Here is a 16,191-nt window from a genome sequence, read left to right as displayed (position 1 = left end):
TGTTCTTAAGAAGAAAAGATAAAAAAGGAGAAAACCAAAAAGCATTCTGAGAACAAGCCAGCAAGAGACAGTTCACATTTCCTCATCTTCCCCACATTCATCCTCGCAATGAAAAGGAAGTATTATTTGCATCAAGAGAAAAAGCAGAACTACTTGCAGAACTGTTATTCCTAGGCACATTTCAACCTGAAAAAAATCTGACCTATAAAGAGCAAAGAATCTAGGAGGAAAGAAAACACTCAAGCATGGCCTGTCAATCTAGCAAAAATATTTTTAGACTGTTAAATGAATTCACACTGTACTTCTAAATCTCAGGAATTTATAAGGAAGGTATTTATTCCTGTGTCTTAAAAACATCCCCATGGTAAGTTACTTTGCAACTTCAGCATATCTGACTTTCAAGTTAAAGTATTTGTTACAGCAGACATCTTCATTTCTGTATAAAACAGTCCATTAAATGCAACTATCTTACAGTGCTGTAGATATTATTTACCCTTCAGAGCTGATGAGAAAATTCAACAGGGGTTCTGAAGTACGTGAAGAACACAGGAATGCTAAATAAATCACTGACCATGATTTCTTGGCAGCAATGACCAGTATCTCTTTCTATGAATCTGAGGTTAAGATACAAAAATCCTGGTGATATTGCCTCAGTTTTAAGCCCAGGGTTAGACAACGAAACATAGCAGATGCTGGATGGAAGTAGATCCCAAGAATTTTGCCAAATGCAAATCTTCCTGTGGCTGCAAGCCTGACAATAACCTAAAGGCCAGGCTGTTGGAGAGACGTAAAGCAGCTATTTTTCTAGAGTTTTTTCTTTTTTATTACTAGCAGACCTGAAGCCATGGCATTTGAACTTAGCACAGATGACACACACATAACACAACCCTCAAAACAGGAAGATGGAAAAACGTATCTAAGCCAAATATGTTCTTTGAGGTCCAGGAGAAAAGATGTATTGCACATGAACACTCTCACAATGCATATTTTTCTCTCTTATAAAATTTGACTTATCTACATCAAACCAGCATGATGCAAGATATAAATTCAGATACAGCTGCAGCTCCACCTCACCTTTGATGCTTCTAACTCTTTGATTTTTTCTTCAGCTCCTGTCAATTTCTCCTTTAGCGCTGCAATCTCTTTCTCCATGGGCATCACAACTGAACGCAGCTTCTCAGCATCTTCCTGGGCCTGAAGTTAAGGCAATAAATTATGAATAACACATTATCATAGTTTTCACCACAACAGTTTCCATTATGGGAGCCATTTGGAGAAAATCTCTATGCCAACAAATACAGCTGACTGAACTTCCACTTTCAGTACTCGTCTTACTGCTATTTACTTAGTTCAGCAGTCATCTCTATGACAACAGGCCAGTATTACTCCATTCACAGAAGGCAGCTAAATTTTAAATCCATGTATGGATTAGGTCATGAATATTCGTTTTTAAAGAGAAAGTTAGTAAATCTATCACTGTTGATACTTGTGAGAAAATTTATGGATCAGGCATTCCAAAATATGTTCGTTTTTGTTATTAAAGGCCTTCATTGTCCTGCAATGTGCTACCACATAGCAGATATAAAAGTGTAACACAGAACTGCAGGATGAGTTATTGGCCATTCATTTACTTACAAAGATAGAAAGGATCTGCACAGTAATGCATAGTGTAGCTTTGCTCTGCTTTAGAAGACCATTCTTCAACTTAAAATTACTACTGATGTAGCATCAGGTTTTGGTGTCACTGTACTGTTTCAATACTATATATACGCAATTGATCAAAAACCCCATGATTTTTCTCAAACAGTAGTTCTGAATATATCAAAGCTGGACAACAGAATGAGAAGACTGATATAAGGGGAAAAAAAGAGAAACAGCCAGGTAAATATAGCAAGAATTAAAATGAGAAACCGCATTCAGTGCTCAAAATCAGAATTACTCGTGTCAATGGGCGATCCTGACATCCCCATTTCCTAAATGGATGCACTAAAATCTTTCCAAGTGAAGGTAACAGCTCCCATAGACTCCACAAGAGCAAGCAGAACACTCAAATATTCACCACAGTAAAATTCTTCAAGCCATGAGGAATTTAAGCAATCTAATTTGGGTGGATTTATGTGTTGGAGGTTCAGAGCGCTCAGTTGTTCTCTCTTCTACTGCAGGGGAGGGAAGGCTGCGAACTGCACCCCAAAGCTGAAGCATCAAAAAATGACACTTTCTTAACCTATCAGCAAAGGCAGCCACTAAAAGATAATGTTCGTGTCTTGTTTAAAATCTAAACTAGAACCCTACACTGGTTTGGGTTGGAAGGGACCTTAAAGCTCATCCAGTTCCAACCCCTGCCACGGGCAGGGACACCTTCCACTAGAGCAGCTTGCTCCAAGCCCCATCTATCCTGGCCTCCAACACTGCCAGGGATGGGGCAGCCACAGCTTCTCTGGGCAATCTGTGCCAGTGTCCCACCACCCTCACAGAATGCAGATCTTAAAGGCTACCCATTTGATTTTCAGTTTCTGGTAAGCTTACTGACAACTCAATTCTGAGCAAGACTTTCAGGAGGAAAAATAGACAATATTTTTAACCACTCAACTTTTCTAAACCTAAAATCAATAGGCAAAATAAAACAATATTGCAATACCATTATACACATGCTACCAGCACCTTGAGCTCTGAAAAGCTTTAAAGAAAATTCTGTAGACTAAACAAAATTAAACTGCTTCATGTTTCATTGACTTCTGCTACATTCTGTCACTGCTAGTTTGCTTGTCCAAGGAGCGCAAATAAAATCCATGAGGAAAGCAAGGGACATCACATGATGCAGTGAATTCAATACCAGGGACATGTGACAGTGTCACACGTACATACATATCCTGTCACTCGCAGCCAGCAACTCAGCAGTCACATTTTTAGAGCAGATGGGAGCAGTTCAACTTCTCAGGTTGCTTTATATTTCATTTATTGTATCTGTTCTATTCATTTAATGCTACCTATATCTGACTCATATAAACTAATGACAGGCCAACATTTTTAGGCCTGTTAAAAAAGCTTTTCCCTCATTATTCATGATAACTGAAAGAATATTTCATCACCAGTCTGATTTCACACAGTTCAATGCTGAATATAGAGCAACAAATGTATCCATGCTGGAACCAACCAGTTCAGAGAAACAGTCAGAAAGGTCTCTGAAAGCAGAATCAGACTGTTGAACATAACCAACTGGAAAGGCACAACTGCATCAAATTCCAGGACAGAAGTTACTCTAGCTTTTAGTGCTTGGTAAACACAGCTGAAGTTTGACACCATGGTTGTAACATAGTGCAAATGTGTCCGTTAAAAACACAAAAAGGGGGGTGTGTGGAAGGCTGGGAGTAAGGATGTGAATTAAACATCAGTGTAATAGTGAGCTAAGCACCTTGAATAGCCTCTATCTCCTAACAAAATGAGTGCTGGTCACTAGGTCTGCTTTTGACAGTGAAGTAATTACCGAGACTCCAAAATTGAGGTTAAAGTTTCCACTCAAACTTCTAATAGAATGATATTATCTATCTTGTTGAAAAATGATACATAAAGATACTGTCATATGCAGCAAGAGATGCCACAGCATCTCATTTCCTGTATTAAAATGTGTTATTCAGACTCTCCTAGAGGTGTGATCCTTAAAATTCTTTTCTTCCATTGTAACATTTTGCCAAACTAACAGCAATCTACTTCCATGAACTCTTCTAAGTCACAGATCTCTGAACAACAGCAACAATAAAACGTTTCCAAACTCCAGGGCAATTATCTTTCATTACCCAGAGCCTGTTTTGTGGCAGCAAGGTTCTGCACTTCCTAGGAAGCTACTAGTATTGTGTTGCACAAACATGACTCACCTTAAAGAAAGACAAGATATTTTAGATACAGCACCCATTAAAAACCTCAGAAGATTATATGATCTGAGAAAAAGAATAAAGATGCACAAGTGTAAAAGAGATTCCATGATTTCACAGTCAATTCAGAAGAATCTTGAGTTCACTTGACGTTACAATGAGAGGCTTTACAAGGCCTCCTGCCTTTACAAGCTCAAGGCCAAACCTTAACCACCTTCTCAGATGCAATCCTCAGAATCATGTACAATATGTTTATGGATTCAAATGCAGGATTAGGTCATGGTGACTTTCTTGAACACACAGCTGAAAGTTGGCAGAATGAGGCTGTGCATATTTCTGACGAACTATGAGCAGGCAGTGGAAATGAACTCATCCATACCACTACAGGTCTGTACTGAAACTGAAAACCTAGATTTCAACGTACCTTTTTCATTTCATTTTCTAGGTTTTCTTCCTCTTGACCTTCAGACAGTCTCCTTCTTAACTCTGCTATTTCCCGTTCCACATTTTCTCGATACTGATTCCACTGAGCTCGCTCCTGCTCCATCCTGTGATGATACTGGAGCTCATAGTCACGAACAGTCTCTATAAAAGAGCAGTTTCAAAACTTATTTTCAGTGGAAGTTAAAAAAACAGAGCCTTAGGAACTCTACCTCCAACCAGCCAATGATTTATCATAATTGATCAAAACAGGACAACTCTCCCTTCCTCTCTCTTCCCTTTGATTCTTGCCCCAAAACCCAACTAACAGAAGCAAAAGATCCAAAGGAATCGCATCTCGATTTGTACCACCACTAGAACAGAAAACAAACAAGCCCCCAAAACTGTGTAACTCCTCATTTCAAAATAACATACATTTCTAACATCCTATTTACCAGCACATTCGTACTTCCAAACACATCATCCAAGCAATCTAACCCCTACTTACTTACTCCAAAATGCAGAAGAACTAGAACATCTCATGCAGCTTTCATTTCCCTAATATTACCCCTTCAGGTAAGGAGCTGTCTTTGTTTACACACAGACAGCAGCTGGCACAACTGCACCTTCATCTAGGTGCCTGTACCTATGTAGATCATAAATAAACAGAAACTTGTGTACTCAATATACATGAATGTTTGTCTTCTCTGGGGAAAAGCATAATCAGGTTATGAGAAAAACTGCCTACAGCCAACAGGTTGGAGGCTCAGGATACTGTGGTCTTGTTTATGAACATTAAAGAGCAGCCAGTTATGGCAACAGTGTCCCCAGTTTACATCCTGCATTCTGTTCCTTGCACACAGTTTGTCTCAGAAACGTCAACAGCTGTGCAACATGCAAACATAACAAAGCATAGCTCAAAACTATCAAGGAAAAAAAAAGACCCATGACTGATACAGAGCAGCATGTTCAGTCACTAGCCTGGGGAAAAGTCTGTGTGATAGTACTGGAAGGACACAACTGTATGACAGCAGAACAGTGTTTACACACAACAAGAGAAGAGAATCATGCTGCCAGCCTAAAGCTGTTTTCAGACTTGTCAAATTACATTCATTACACTTATCTTCATGGAATGATGAAGCATCACACTCATAGTCCCTCAAAAATGCTTTGCATATATGTGGGAGTTCCCATTGCCATGATTCCTTCTAAATTCTAGCCTCATATTAACAGAAAAGAACCAACAAGCTCTTTTTCACAAACTTAGGAACTATGCTTCATCCATCACTTCTGCACCCAGGTTTTGCCAAGCCATGAAAAGCAGCTATCCATGTTCTGTGCAAGAGCCAGCACACAGCACTGAACGCCTCCTAAAGAGGGGCTTGATCTTAATGGCAGCAGCTTCCCTGGTTTTTACCTTTCATAATAGCTTGTAATGAAGCTACTTCTTCTTGCCACTGTCTCTTCACCTCATCGATAGCTTCCTGCTTTGTATTCTCAGACACGGTAGCGATAGCTTTGATGTTCTCCATTTCGGCATGAGCCTCCATCAGCTGGGTCCGCAGCTGTCCCAGATCATCTTGGGCTGCTTGCAGCACTGCATTTTGTCTTTTCAGGTCCTCTGAAAAGAAGTGTTATTTGCATTTAGCTTGACTAATATTTACAATTAGCTTTATTTACATTTAGCTTGATTAATAAATTCAATCTGAAGAGGATCCATAGCTGCTATGGCAAAGAACAGCGCTCTAACAAGGGGGCGAAGGAAGTACTGATATTAAAGCAACTAACCATAACAACCAAACAAACATTAACAGGTACCTTTAGGGAACATTATTTCTTGATGTCACTTGCCCTTGCCTTTCATTAAACAAGTACCTTCTCATGGATGCAGCCAAAAAGCAGACACTGTAGATATAACCCACGAAATCAATACACTGGATGAAAGTGAACTGTGCTTTTAATTAGTTCATTATTACTTAACTCACTCTGGTAATTAATCTGGAAAATATAAGAACAACAGACAGGAAACCAGTTCTTCCCTCACTTTTGGCACCAAAATGATCCTGAATTTGGATAGAACACTTCGTATTTCTTGAACAGAAACACTCTGTGACCACTACGTGGAGCCCACAGAAGAATATACGCTTTATCATGGCTTTTCCAAAACTGAGCTTCTACTAAAAAAGGGATACATTCAGTGAAACATCCACTACTTGTCTAACTGTTGCGACTACAAATAGAAATTAAACTAACTTCACATTATCTTCCTGAGTTTTCAGTTAATCTGAAGCAAAAAGCTCTAGAAGATGTATATTATACAACTGACTCCAAAAGCACTAACACAAAATATAGTTTTATGCCCACATCGCCTATTTCAATGGCAATCACTTTTAGCAGAAACATCTGGCCAGTGTACAGCAGACACCAGTTATCTCCATGTCTTTTCCTCAATACCAGAACGCTTATCAATCCTGATGCCTCACACCTTACCTCTTGAGAGACAGATTGGAACCCAGAGCTAATTGGGTACTCAAAAAGGCATTAACTCTCATGTAAAACAAAACAAAACAGGATCATATAGTATTTATATTACTTAGTTTTCAAACAGTATTAAGGATGGGTTGCAACAGTCACAATGTACATTTAGGAAAAGGTCTTGAGAACTGGAAGGGAAAAAAGCTTGGGAGGGGGAGAGAAAAGTAATTGCTTGTACTTTCTCCTCTGGTGTCCTTTCACCGGAGCGAAAGTACATGTGAAAGTTGGATGTTTTTTCCATCACAATTGATTTTTATTTTCTTTTGTTTTTACTGTGCTGGAAAGGGAGAATTATTGCTGATCTCATCAGCAGTGTCTTGTAGTTTAAATTTCCTTTTATCAAGCTGCTAGAAATGCAAAGAAAAAGGCTTTCTGTATGGTCTGATCTTCATTACGGCTGTTGTATTTCTGCTCTCATAAGCTTATACAAGCAGCTGCAGTCTTAATGCATTTTTTTTTTGGCTCTGCTTTCATATGTTAAAGACAGGAAAATCATCAGGATTAGAAATAAATCAATTTGGCTCTCAGAACAACAGCTATCTCTGCTCTGCAATTCTGCATCAGATATTTGAACTCATATGGTTCAAATTTTCCTCTAAAGAGTGTTATTGAAATAGATGCCCTTGGCTGGTATTAAAATTTTTATGTTTGCCTGCTTATATTCTACCTCAGATGGAAACTGAAGACAAATTAATACTGCATTAAAAAGCTAGGCACAAAGCACAAACAGTACACCATCTAGACCACTTCTTTCCACTTACCAGATCAGCTGCTGTTCACAGAGAATGAGCACACCATGACTTCAGCAAGTGAGTATTAAAATTCAGTGGTGTTTTCAGTGTACACCAAGTTACTCTGCTGATTCCTATCCATGCAGGCAAACTGAATCCTAAAAATTCATTCTACGAAGCTAAGTAGCCACCTACTGAATTTCACTCTCTGCTTGTTTCTTATGTTCTTATTATAGCTGTGTAAAAGATTACTGTTACTTTTCTATTTTTGGCAAATCAAACACAACAATACCTTATGCCATTAACCACACTGGATATCCTAGTAGAAACCCCCCTTAAATCCTAATTATCCTTAAAAAAAGAAAGTGTGTGGCGTGCACAGGCAAATGGGAAGTAGTAGTTGGCCTTACAAACATTATTCTTCATACAGGAAGTATGTGAAGTTTAATAACCTTCAGAATAATTCAGAGAATTGAGAACTTACCCTCCTTAGCCAAGTATAACTCCTTAAATTTTGCTCTCTTTTGATTAAATTCTTGTTCAAGCTGCTGTTTTGTGCGCAGAAATTCTGCATTGACCTTTTCCAATTCAGCTACCCGTTGTAGAAGAGCAACTGGAAATGAAACAGAAGATAAGGTACATCACTAACAGGCATCCCATTCTGCAAGCTTGAGGTCTGGGGCTTATCCTTTTAAAAATGTCTTTACTCAGCTGTTCCCCCACGATACCTCAGGACAACCAGTCACAGTCCTTTAAACACCTTAAATCTGGTGGTACAACAAAAGAGAAAGAAGTCCACAAAGCACCTAAAGATTGTTACAATGCAGTTATTACTGAAGAAAACATATAATACCATTGTATTGTGCTATAGAGGTCCCACACAACCACCGACCCTGTAATATTGATTTTTGTGTGCAATGTTGACTACTTTGCACCTCAAGAAGTATAGATCTGGTTTAGATATCAGTTTTATACTGCACACCTCAGAATTCAAAATTCAAACATGAAACAGAAGCAAAAGACAGATGAGCCAGAACAAAACCCATCTCCATGGTGCAATGCACTGAGCAAATAATGCTCCTCTACACAATTCTCTATCTGTTCTGCAAAAGCATTTTATGGACACGTTCCAAATCTGTTGTGCAAAGCTGAATCTCTTCTTTTGAGTTACAGCCTCTGTATAGCACAGACTAGATACATAAAATAGTGATCCATCAGAAGTGTTCACACATGACACCCAACACGCTTCTCGCCAAGAGCAGGTAGTGACAACATAGTACAAAGGCTGCATCAAACATTTACTTACAAACAGCTGGAATTAGGTCTAGAGCTTACAGTGGTAAAACAGTGGATGTTCAATGCCACTGGGATTGGCTGAGTTATATTTAGCTTTAGTACCTGGTGACTTAGAGCAGATACAAACGAAAGCACCTTTTAAAAGCACAGGTATGTTGTACCAATTGCTGGTTATGAGGGCGTACAGTGTTACAAAATACAGCATTATATCTGTCAGCTAAAAGATATATGTAGATCCAGGACTAAAGAAATTTTAGTGCTGCTTTTCTACTGAAATCCCAATGTATATATTTTTTTATTACCTTAAATACCAATAAATCAGTTTTTCTTGCCAGCAACCCTACCTGGATAGTGCAAAGCCAACTGCAGAGGAATATTCTCCATAAAATAAAGGAACCTGCAGCAAAGACGACACACTGAGAGCAAAGCTTCAAGTGAGTTAGGAAGGTGGCTACATCAAAACCAGCGAAGCAATAGCACACATGGAGCCAGCACCAGAGAACAAAAATGCTTCCCAAAGCTAAAGAGCTGCCTTTGATCTCCTGCTGAAGTCTTGCAAAGGGAAAGGGTTTGCTGATATCTCCACTCCCCACTACTTGTGATGGGGGATGATGCCAGCAAAGCCACTTCCACAGCCCGGAGGGAAGAGCAGCTCACTGGCTGGCCCCTCAGCCTGCTGCCACAGTGCCTCACACCTCGGAGGACTGAAAAGCCAGGCTTGGCTCTGAGGAGGTGGGTTTGATCTCAGTTTCAGCTCTTGAAAGGAAACCATTAGAGGCACTGCAGCCTGAGTGAGCTGTATGCTGCGGTTCGGGCTAAACTGCGCAGGCCCAGCCAGGCAGCTGCCAGCCTGCAGGCCTGAAGCTACATGCACATTTATAGAACCATAGAATGGTTTGTGTTGGAAGGGACCTTAAAGCTCATCCAGCTCCAACCCCTGCCTCGGGCAGGGACCCCTTCCACTAGAGCAGCGTGCTCCAAGCCCCTGTGTCCAACCTGGCCTTGAGCACTGCCAGGGATGGGGCAGCCACAGCTTCTCTGGGCACCCTGTGCCAGCGCCTCAGCACCCTCACAGGGAAGAGCTTCTGCCTAAGAGCTCACCTCAGTCTCCCCTCGGGCAGGTTAAAGCCATTCCCCTAGTCCTGTCCCTACAGGCCCTTGTCCAAAGCCGCTCTCCAGGTTTCCTGTAGCCCCTTTTAGGTATTGGAAGACTGTTACAAAGTCTGTCCTGAGCCTCCTCTTCTCCAGGCTGAACAAGCCCCATCTCTTAGCCTGTCTCCATAGGACAGGTGCAGCACAGGATGGAGGAATGTGGACACCACTCACCTTACAAACACTGCCTTGAAGACCATACCAAGAAGAGTTTAACTCTACCATTAATTCTGACAGTTAACAACCAACTGAAGTCAAACCCCCATCCCAAAGAAGGCTCAAGCCCTCCTTGTTTACTGGTTTCTCTTTCCATCTATCTCCCACAGAGAGACAGCAGCAGCTGTGCCACTGCGCCCATCAGAGCTGTTGTGCGAAGCAAACAAGCTGTATTTCTTCCCAAGGTGAGAGTTGCTTCTGCAGAGGATGGAAGGACGAGAGGACACCACAAAAGCACAAAGTTCAAGTGTGCTAAAGCTGTGGGAACAACAGACTCAACTGTTTCAAACCCTCCTGCCCCAGCAGAAAGAAATGGCAGAGTCACCATGCGGGAAATGCAATCTAACTATTTCCATTTTTACACTATCCCCCTCTCTGCAGCCTGGCAGTTACGTGTAAAAAGCAATAAATAAATAATCAACCTCCACCACAACAGAGCTCTGCAGCACCAGCAGCAGGCATTCAAAACCCCAACAATTTAAGATATCACCTGCAGGTCAGGCACCACTGCTACTGTGCATTAACATCAGTTTTCTGTTCAGGTACTAAGTCTGAAGTGGTTTTACCACCTGTGCTACATATATAGCTCAAGACAGACCTTAGCATATCCACACTGCAGTGATCCAAGGCACACCAACTGGAGGACAGCAATCTATGCAACCCATCATCCCCTGGAAATTCATGTGCATGGAAAGTAAAAGCAAAAGAAGGTTTATTTTCTAAGACAGCATGACAACTACCTCCTTTCTGTTGAGTGTGATTAAGCTCACAAAAACATTTTCTTCTTTCTGTGACTTGTATGGAGACACTCCAAAAGGAAAGTGTGAACCCAAGCTGCCAGATGCAGGTAACTGTAGTCTGCACACCACCAATTAAAGTCTGCCTGGAAACGTACTGAAATCAATGGCAGGAAATGGACTCATTCATAGCTTTTTTTCAATTAGCCTTTCTCATTTATAGCTTACTTCTCTCCCTGAATTTAGGTCCAACTCACCCCAGGTCTGTAACAGAGCTGAAAACTTTTTATTTACCATCAACAGGCTATCAATTTAAAATCAATCCCAATCCCAACCATACATTTTGCAGTGACAGTACTCATTAACTTGCCAGGATCGCTGTCCCTATGCACCTATTTCCACGCACAGATATGTAGCTATCAGTGTTTAATGACACCAGTGAAGTATATAGTAAACAAAAGTCTGACAGATGGTCAGTTCTGGTGGAGCTACACCTGACTGAAAGAGGATCTTCTGTCACACATGAGATCAAAACAGGCACAGAACATGCTGGAAGTCATAAAAGCAGTAGAAGACCTGATTCCCTAATTAGAGCCCCAACTCATCGAGAAACAAACAAAACCCCTAAAGACCCATTTTCTTAACTCCTGAAAGCAGACCAAATTCCTTAACTCCTGACCATTGAGAAGTTAAATGAAAACTGATGTGCCAAACTGAAAAACAAACATGCACACAAAGTCCCTTTGGCCAACAATTTATTGGCTGTAAACAACACTTCCCCCCCCCCCCAACTGTATATCAGGCAAATAGGCTCCTGATGACATGAATATTATTTATTTGTTCCTAAGGAACTCAGGATCACCATCTCCCTGTTTCACACTAACATTACAGCCAAGTAGAGTATGCTATTTTGTGGCTTAACCAGGTAGAAGAACCCAAAAGAAGGGCAGCAAAACTTAATTCAGAGTGGAGTCATCAACTGACGGGAGAACCATGAAACTACAGGGTTATACGAAGAGAAACTCTTGTGAAAAAGAGACAACTTTCTCTTAACCCACTACACAGCAAAGTTTCAGTTCAAGGGAAACCCAGGAACGACACACATTTCTCACCGAGTAGTTACTGAAATGCTGTTCCACAGATCAGCTCCCAAAAGGATTAAATTTTATGTATGACAAAGCTTCCAGTTACACAAACACGGAGTGACCATTCCAGAAGCAAGACAGACAAAGCTGATTATCAATAAGGCTATTTTTGAGTACTAAATCTCTTATAAAATTAATACCAAGCTTTCTACTTGATATTTAAAGTGTCAAACATGACTTCAAGAGTTCAGTCCTACATAGCTGAAATCTGAAAAACAGAACAGGAAAAAAACCCTAAACATACAACAAACTTTCTTGAGACAAAAATGAAATTATTATCATTAATAACAACAACAACCACCATTCACTTCTGTTATTCTTCTGTCATTTCCTACCTCCTTCTTTTCCTGCCATGATTGCTCAAGACAGAAGTATGGACAAATAAACATATATGGCTGCATATTTATATCTATTTCCTAAGAGTACTCATTTTCATTTACCATGACATCATTCTGGAGCCACAATTATCTTAGCATATAAATTTTTAATGTAAGAGTCTGCCACCAGGACGTGTGTTTAGACTGCAAAAGCTTTTCTTTGTCTTCTTCAAACAGGATTTGATTAATAAATACATAAATAACCCCCCAAAAGCTCCCACATCCTTAAAATACACTCCAATACAGCCCGTTTGCGAGAGGCACCCGGAAGCAAACGAATAGATCATGGTTCTTTTAATAAATACGTTGAACAGAAGTAATTCCTGACTCATAAATGGAAGTTGCTTTATTTTCAAGGAACAAAATTTACTCTTCCACAGAGATATTCAGCAGTGGCAGACTAAACTGAAGGGGGAAAAAAAGGAAGGAAAGAATTATTTGGTTTTCCCAAACTTGCATTAAGTATTTTATTCACATGGAGAAATGGTTAAATCCATTTCTGGTCAGCATACGCTTTCCTAGTTTTATTTGAAGACACAGAATTACACCAGACTTCTCACTTGACACTTGTTTTCAGGGTGGCAACAAATCCCTTTGGATTGTCACACCTCTCCTTTCCAGAGTACTTCACTGCATGCAATGATGATAAGTAACTTAAGCTACAGAAGAGGAAAAAGAAATGGCTCTAACCAGCAGCTCTGCAGAGGAAGACATGCTGCTGCTCGCCACTGTTACCACTGAGTAGTTCTGCAGAAGTAACTCTGAGGCAGTTCCCCATTTTGGCTTTCAGAGACATTACTGCATTCATCCAACAATTTAATATCCACAGTGTGTTCTCTATTGACTAAACATCCACAGGCAAACAGTCCAGTGCAAATTTAATGCTATATACGTAAAAACTTAGTATTGTTGACAAATGCAGATCTCGCCTACGATACAGAACTGAACCTCGCTGCATCATACCTGTTACAATATCTTTTTATTTATTCCAATGAATCAATAATTGCAGGATCAAAAATATTCAGCTGAGCACTGCATGTTATGAACATCTAACCATGTTATAATGATTACATTAATGGAAGTTTGCAATACACTATTAAACTTTGAAAGTAATATTATTTTTCATTCAAGCTGAATGGCTGAAAGACACCTTTCCACTGTAACTTTTAGCCCTAGTAGTGCCTATTCCTACGCTATTTTCCTTTATGTTAAACACTGTATGACGTGCTACATTAAGGATCTCAGGAAAAAAAAACAAACAGAAAGGCCACCACAATTAAAATCTAAAGAAATTGAAGTGTTTGACTAAATGGGAATATACTCTTCTATAATACAATCAAGACAAGAACAAGAATAAAGGGAAGAGAAAATAAGGGTCCTTTAAATGGCTTAATTACCCCTGCACGGTTGAACAGCCATACACAATAACTGCTAAGCAATGTTTGCCATGATACTGTACAAACTTGCATCACTGTTTATAGGACCATCTTCATGGCATTTGACATGAGCTGCTTGCATTTCCCAGGGGCATCATCTCTGAAGATCTTGGTGCTGTTTCCACCAGCTGCTGTTCACTGTGAAGTGTTGCTCAAGATCAGCACCAAAGTTACATCTGCTTTACATTGATGCAGAAGGCAAACAAACCTGAGAGCATTTCCAGGTTCAGGTCAAACACCAGTTACCAAAAATGTCACTCAATGCTTCTTAGTAAGACAACATGCTGTCCTGGGTCTTTGGTGTACAACCATTTTTACTGATATCTTCCTCGAAGTATGTTTATACAGCATCATTACATGGGAAAAAAGCCAACGTGCTGTTTCTGCTTCCTCTTTTTTTTTTCCACTTCCTGCTTTTTCTCTCCCTTTTCACAGCGTTCACATGTTAACGACTTCCTTGCTTTGTTACTGCCTCCCTCCTCTTCTTTCTCGGACACAAACCCAGGCACTTGCTGTTCTGGGGTCCAATTCTCCATCCCTTGACACTCCATTTGCACTCAGTAAAGTGGAACCACTCCTAACTTCTTCCCACTTTTGATAAGCCCATTTCATGTGACGAGTAATGCTCCTCACCTCTTCTACCCATTTAGTCATTCTGCCCCAGGTAAGTTAAGTCTAGTTTTACATTGATGCTTAGTTAAACATTATATATATTAGATTGCAGTGGAACAGCATTCACTCACATCAAGTATCACAGGAATGCAGTTAATTGCATATGTCCGTGTTGACAGAAGTGGGCTTGAATTTTCTTCCAGCAATTACTTTCATTGCTAAAAGCACCATTTCTTCCCAAGGACAGTCCCCTACCTCCATCATTAAAGCCTGGCTTTTCCTACATCCCTTAACAGAGCAGCTGGTTCTTGCCTTCACCATTTAACTAGCACTACCATCAGCCCTCTCAGTTTTGTGCGCACAGTTTTCCCCACGGAAGTTTCAACTTGATGCATGAGGGGTTTTGGCATCATTAGTTTTTACTTCATTTCTTCCATTGCTGAATGCAGGTGGGGAGAATAATCCCTTATAACATTTCAGGAAAATGTTGTTTGTTAGCACTTTTAATTTTGGGCATCATCATTGCAGTGATAACTTAAACAGGGCAGCAGTGGGTGAACCACAGTGTCAGAAAAGTCACCTGGACACTATGGTTATCCTACAGGAAGCATTTTGGCTGCATCCTGCTGCTACCATCAGCGAATCTCAGGCAGGCAGAGCTGGTAAGCTTGAATACAGAGCAGAGTATTTCAAAAATCCACAGCAAGCTACTCTCTGGTGAATTTTGAATTCATCTCCAGTGACACAAAATGGAGAGAACCGAATTCCCAATCTCATCCCACTCATCAGCATTCTCCCTGCTCTCTCAGTGGCACATTTATTCCCTTTGCTTTAACAGATTTCATTTTTTATAACCGCTCTTCACAAGAGGATCAATTTTAAAAGACGACTGCAGGAAAGAAGCTCAATGACTTCTGGGGTTTATGAAGGGTTTATTTACTCTACAAGCTGTGTACATTTACTCAAACTAGGCACTGCTTGAGCAAACAAGACCATAGGGATGGCTGCACAAAACTCAGCAGAAGGTTAAGTATCCAAGTCATGGGGAATTTTGCAACTGTGGTGAAGGGATGAAGGGTGTCATTGCGTGTAAATTCATCACTCTCATACAGTGATGCGATGATGTTTTTGATTTTGGCATAGGGAATTCTTTTTCGTTGTTGCTGATGTGAGTGAAGCTTGTGAAGACTGTGTTGTATGTGGATTTAAGTGATAATTCTTAGATATGTAAATGAGAGAGGTTAGGGGTGGAATGGGTTTGCCTAGCAAGGTTTTGATAGCAGGTGGCTGAAGGGGTGGCTTCTGAGAGAAGCTGCTGGAAACCTTTCCTCTGACAGAGCCAGTGCAGCCAGCTCCAAGACGCACCCACCACTGGCCAAGGTCAAACCCATCAGCAATGCTGGTAACACCTCTGGGATAACATAGTTAAGAAAGAGGAAAAGACCTCTTCAATTGCAGCTGCAGAGGAGTGGGAATATGCCAGAGAAGCAGTCCTGCAGACCTAGAGGTCACTAAGGTGAGGGGAGCAGAGGAGATTCTCCTGCAACCCATGGTGCAGACCATGGTGGTGAAACTGGCCCCCACAGCCCATGGAAGCCCACAGTGGAGCAGATATCCACTTGCAGCCTGGGGAGAGCCCCACACCAAAGCAGGGGGATGACCAAA

General features: G+C 40.6%; 2 protein-coding genes across 2 annotated transcripts in view; both read right to left on the bottom strand.

Annotated features, from left to right (window-relative positions):
- Nucleotides 1-16,191, bottom strand: part of IFT22 (intraflagellar transport 22) — a 134,870-nt gene that overhangs the window by 85,120 nt on the left and 33,559 nt on the right. The window lies entirely within an intron of this gene.
- Nucleotides 1-16,191, bottom strand: part of RABEP1 (rabaptin, RAB GTPase binding effector protein 1) — a 45,478-nt gene that overhangs the window by 17,592 nt on the left and 11,695 nt on the right. The window contains exons 2-5 of the mRNA XM_062614922.1: nt 8,040-8,168; nt 5,707-5,910; nt 4,294-4,454; nt 1,075-1,194 (exon numbers count right to left, since the gene is read on the bottom strand). Of these exons, the coding sequence (XP_062470906.1) occupies nt 1,075-1,194; nt 4,294-4,454; nt 5,707-5,910; nt 8,040-8,168 (614 nt within the window). The remainder of the gene's footprint in view (nt 1-1,074; nt 1,195-4,293; nt 4,455-5,706; nt 5,911-8,039; nt 8,169-16,191) is intronic.

The sequence above is a fragment of the Pezoporus occidentalis genome, unplaced genomic scaffold (genome assembly GCF_034315485.1).
Source record: "Pezoporus occidentalis ecotype Australia unplaced genomic scaffold, CSIRO_AGI_Poc_V1 ctg179, whole genome shotgun sequence".
NCBI classification, from domain to species: domain Eukaryota; kingdom Metazoa; phylum Chordata; class Aves; order Psittaciformes; family Psittacidae; genus Pezoporus; species Pezoporus occidentalis.
Note: the sequence above shows the minus strand (reverse complement) of the source record. Positions and strands in the feature narration are given on the sequence as shown.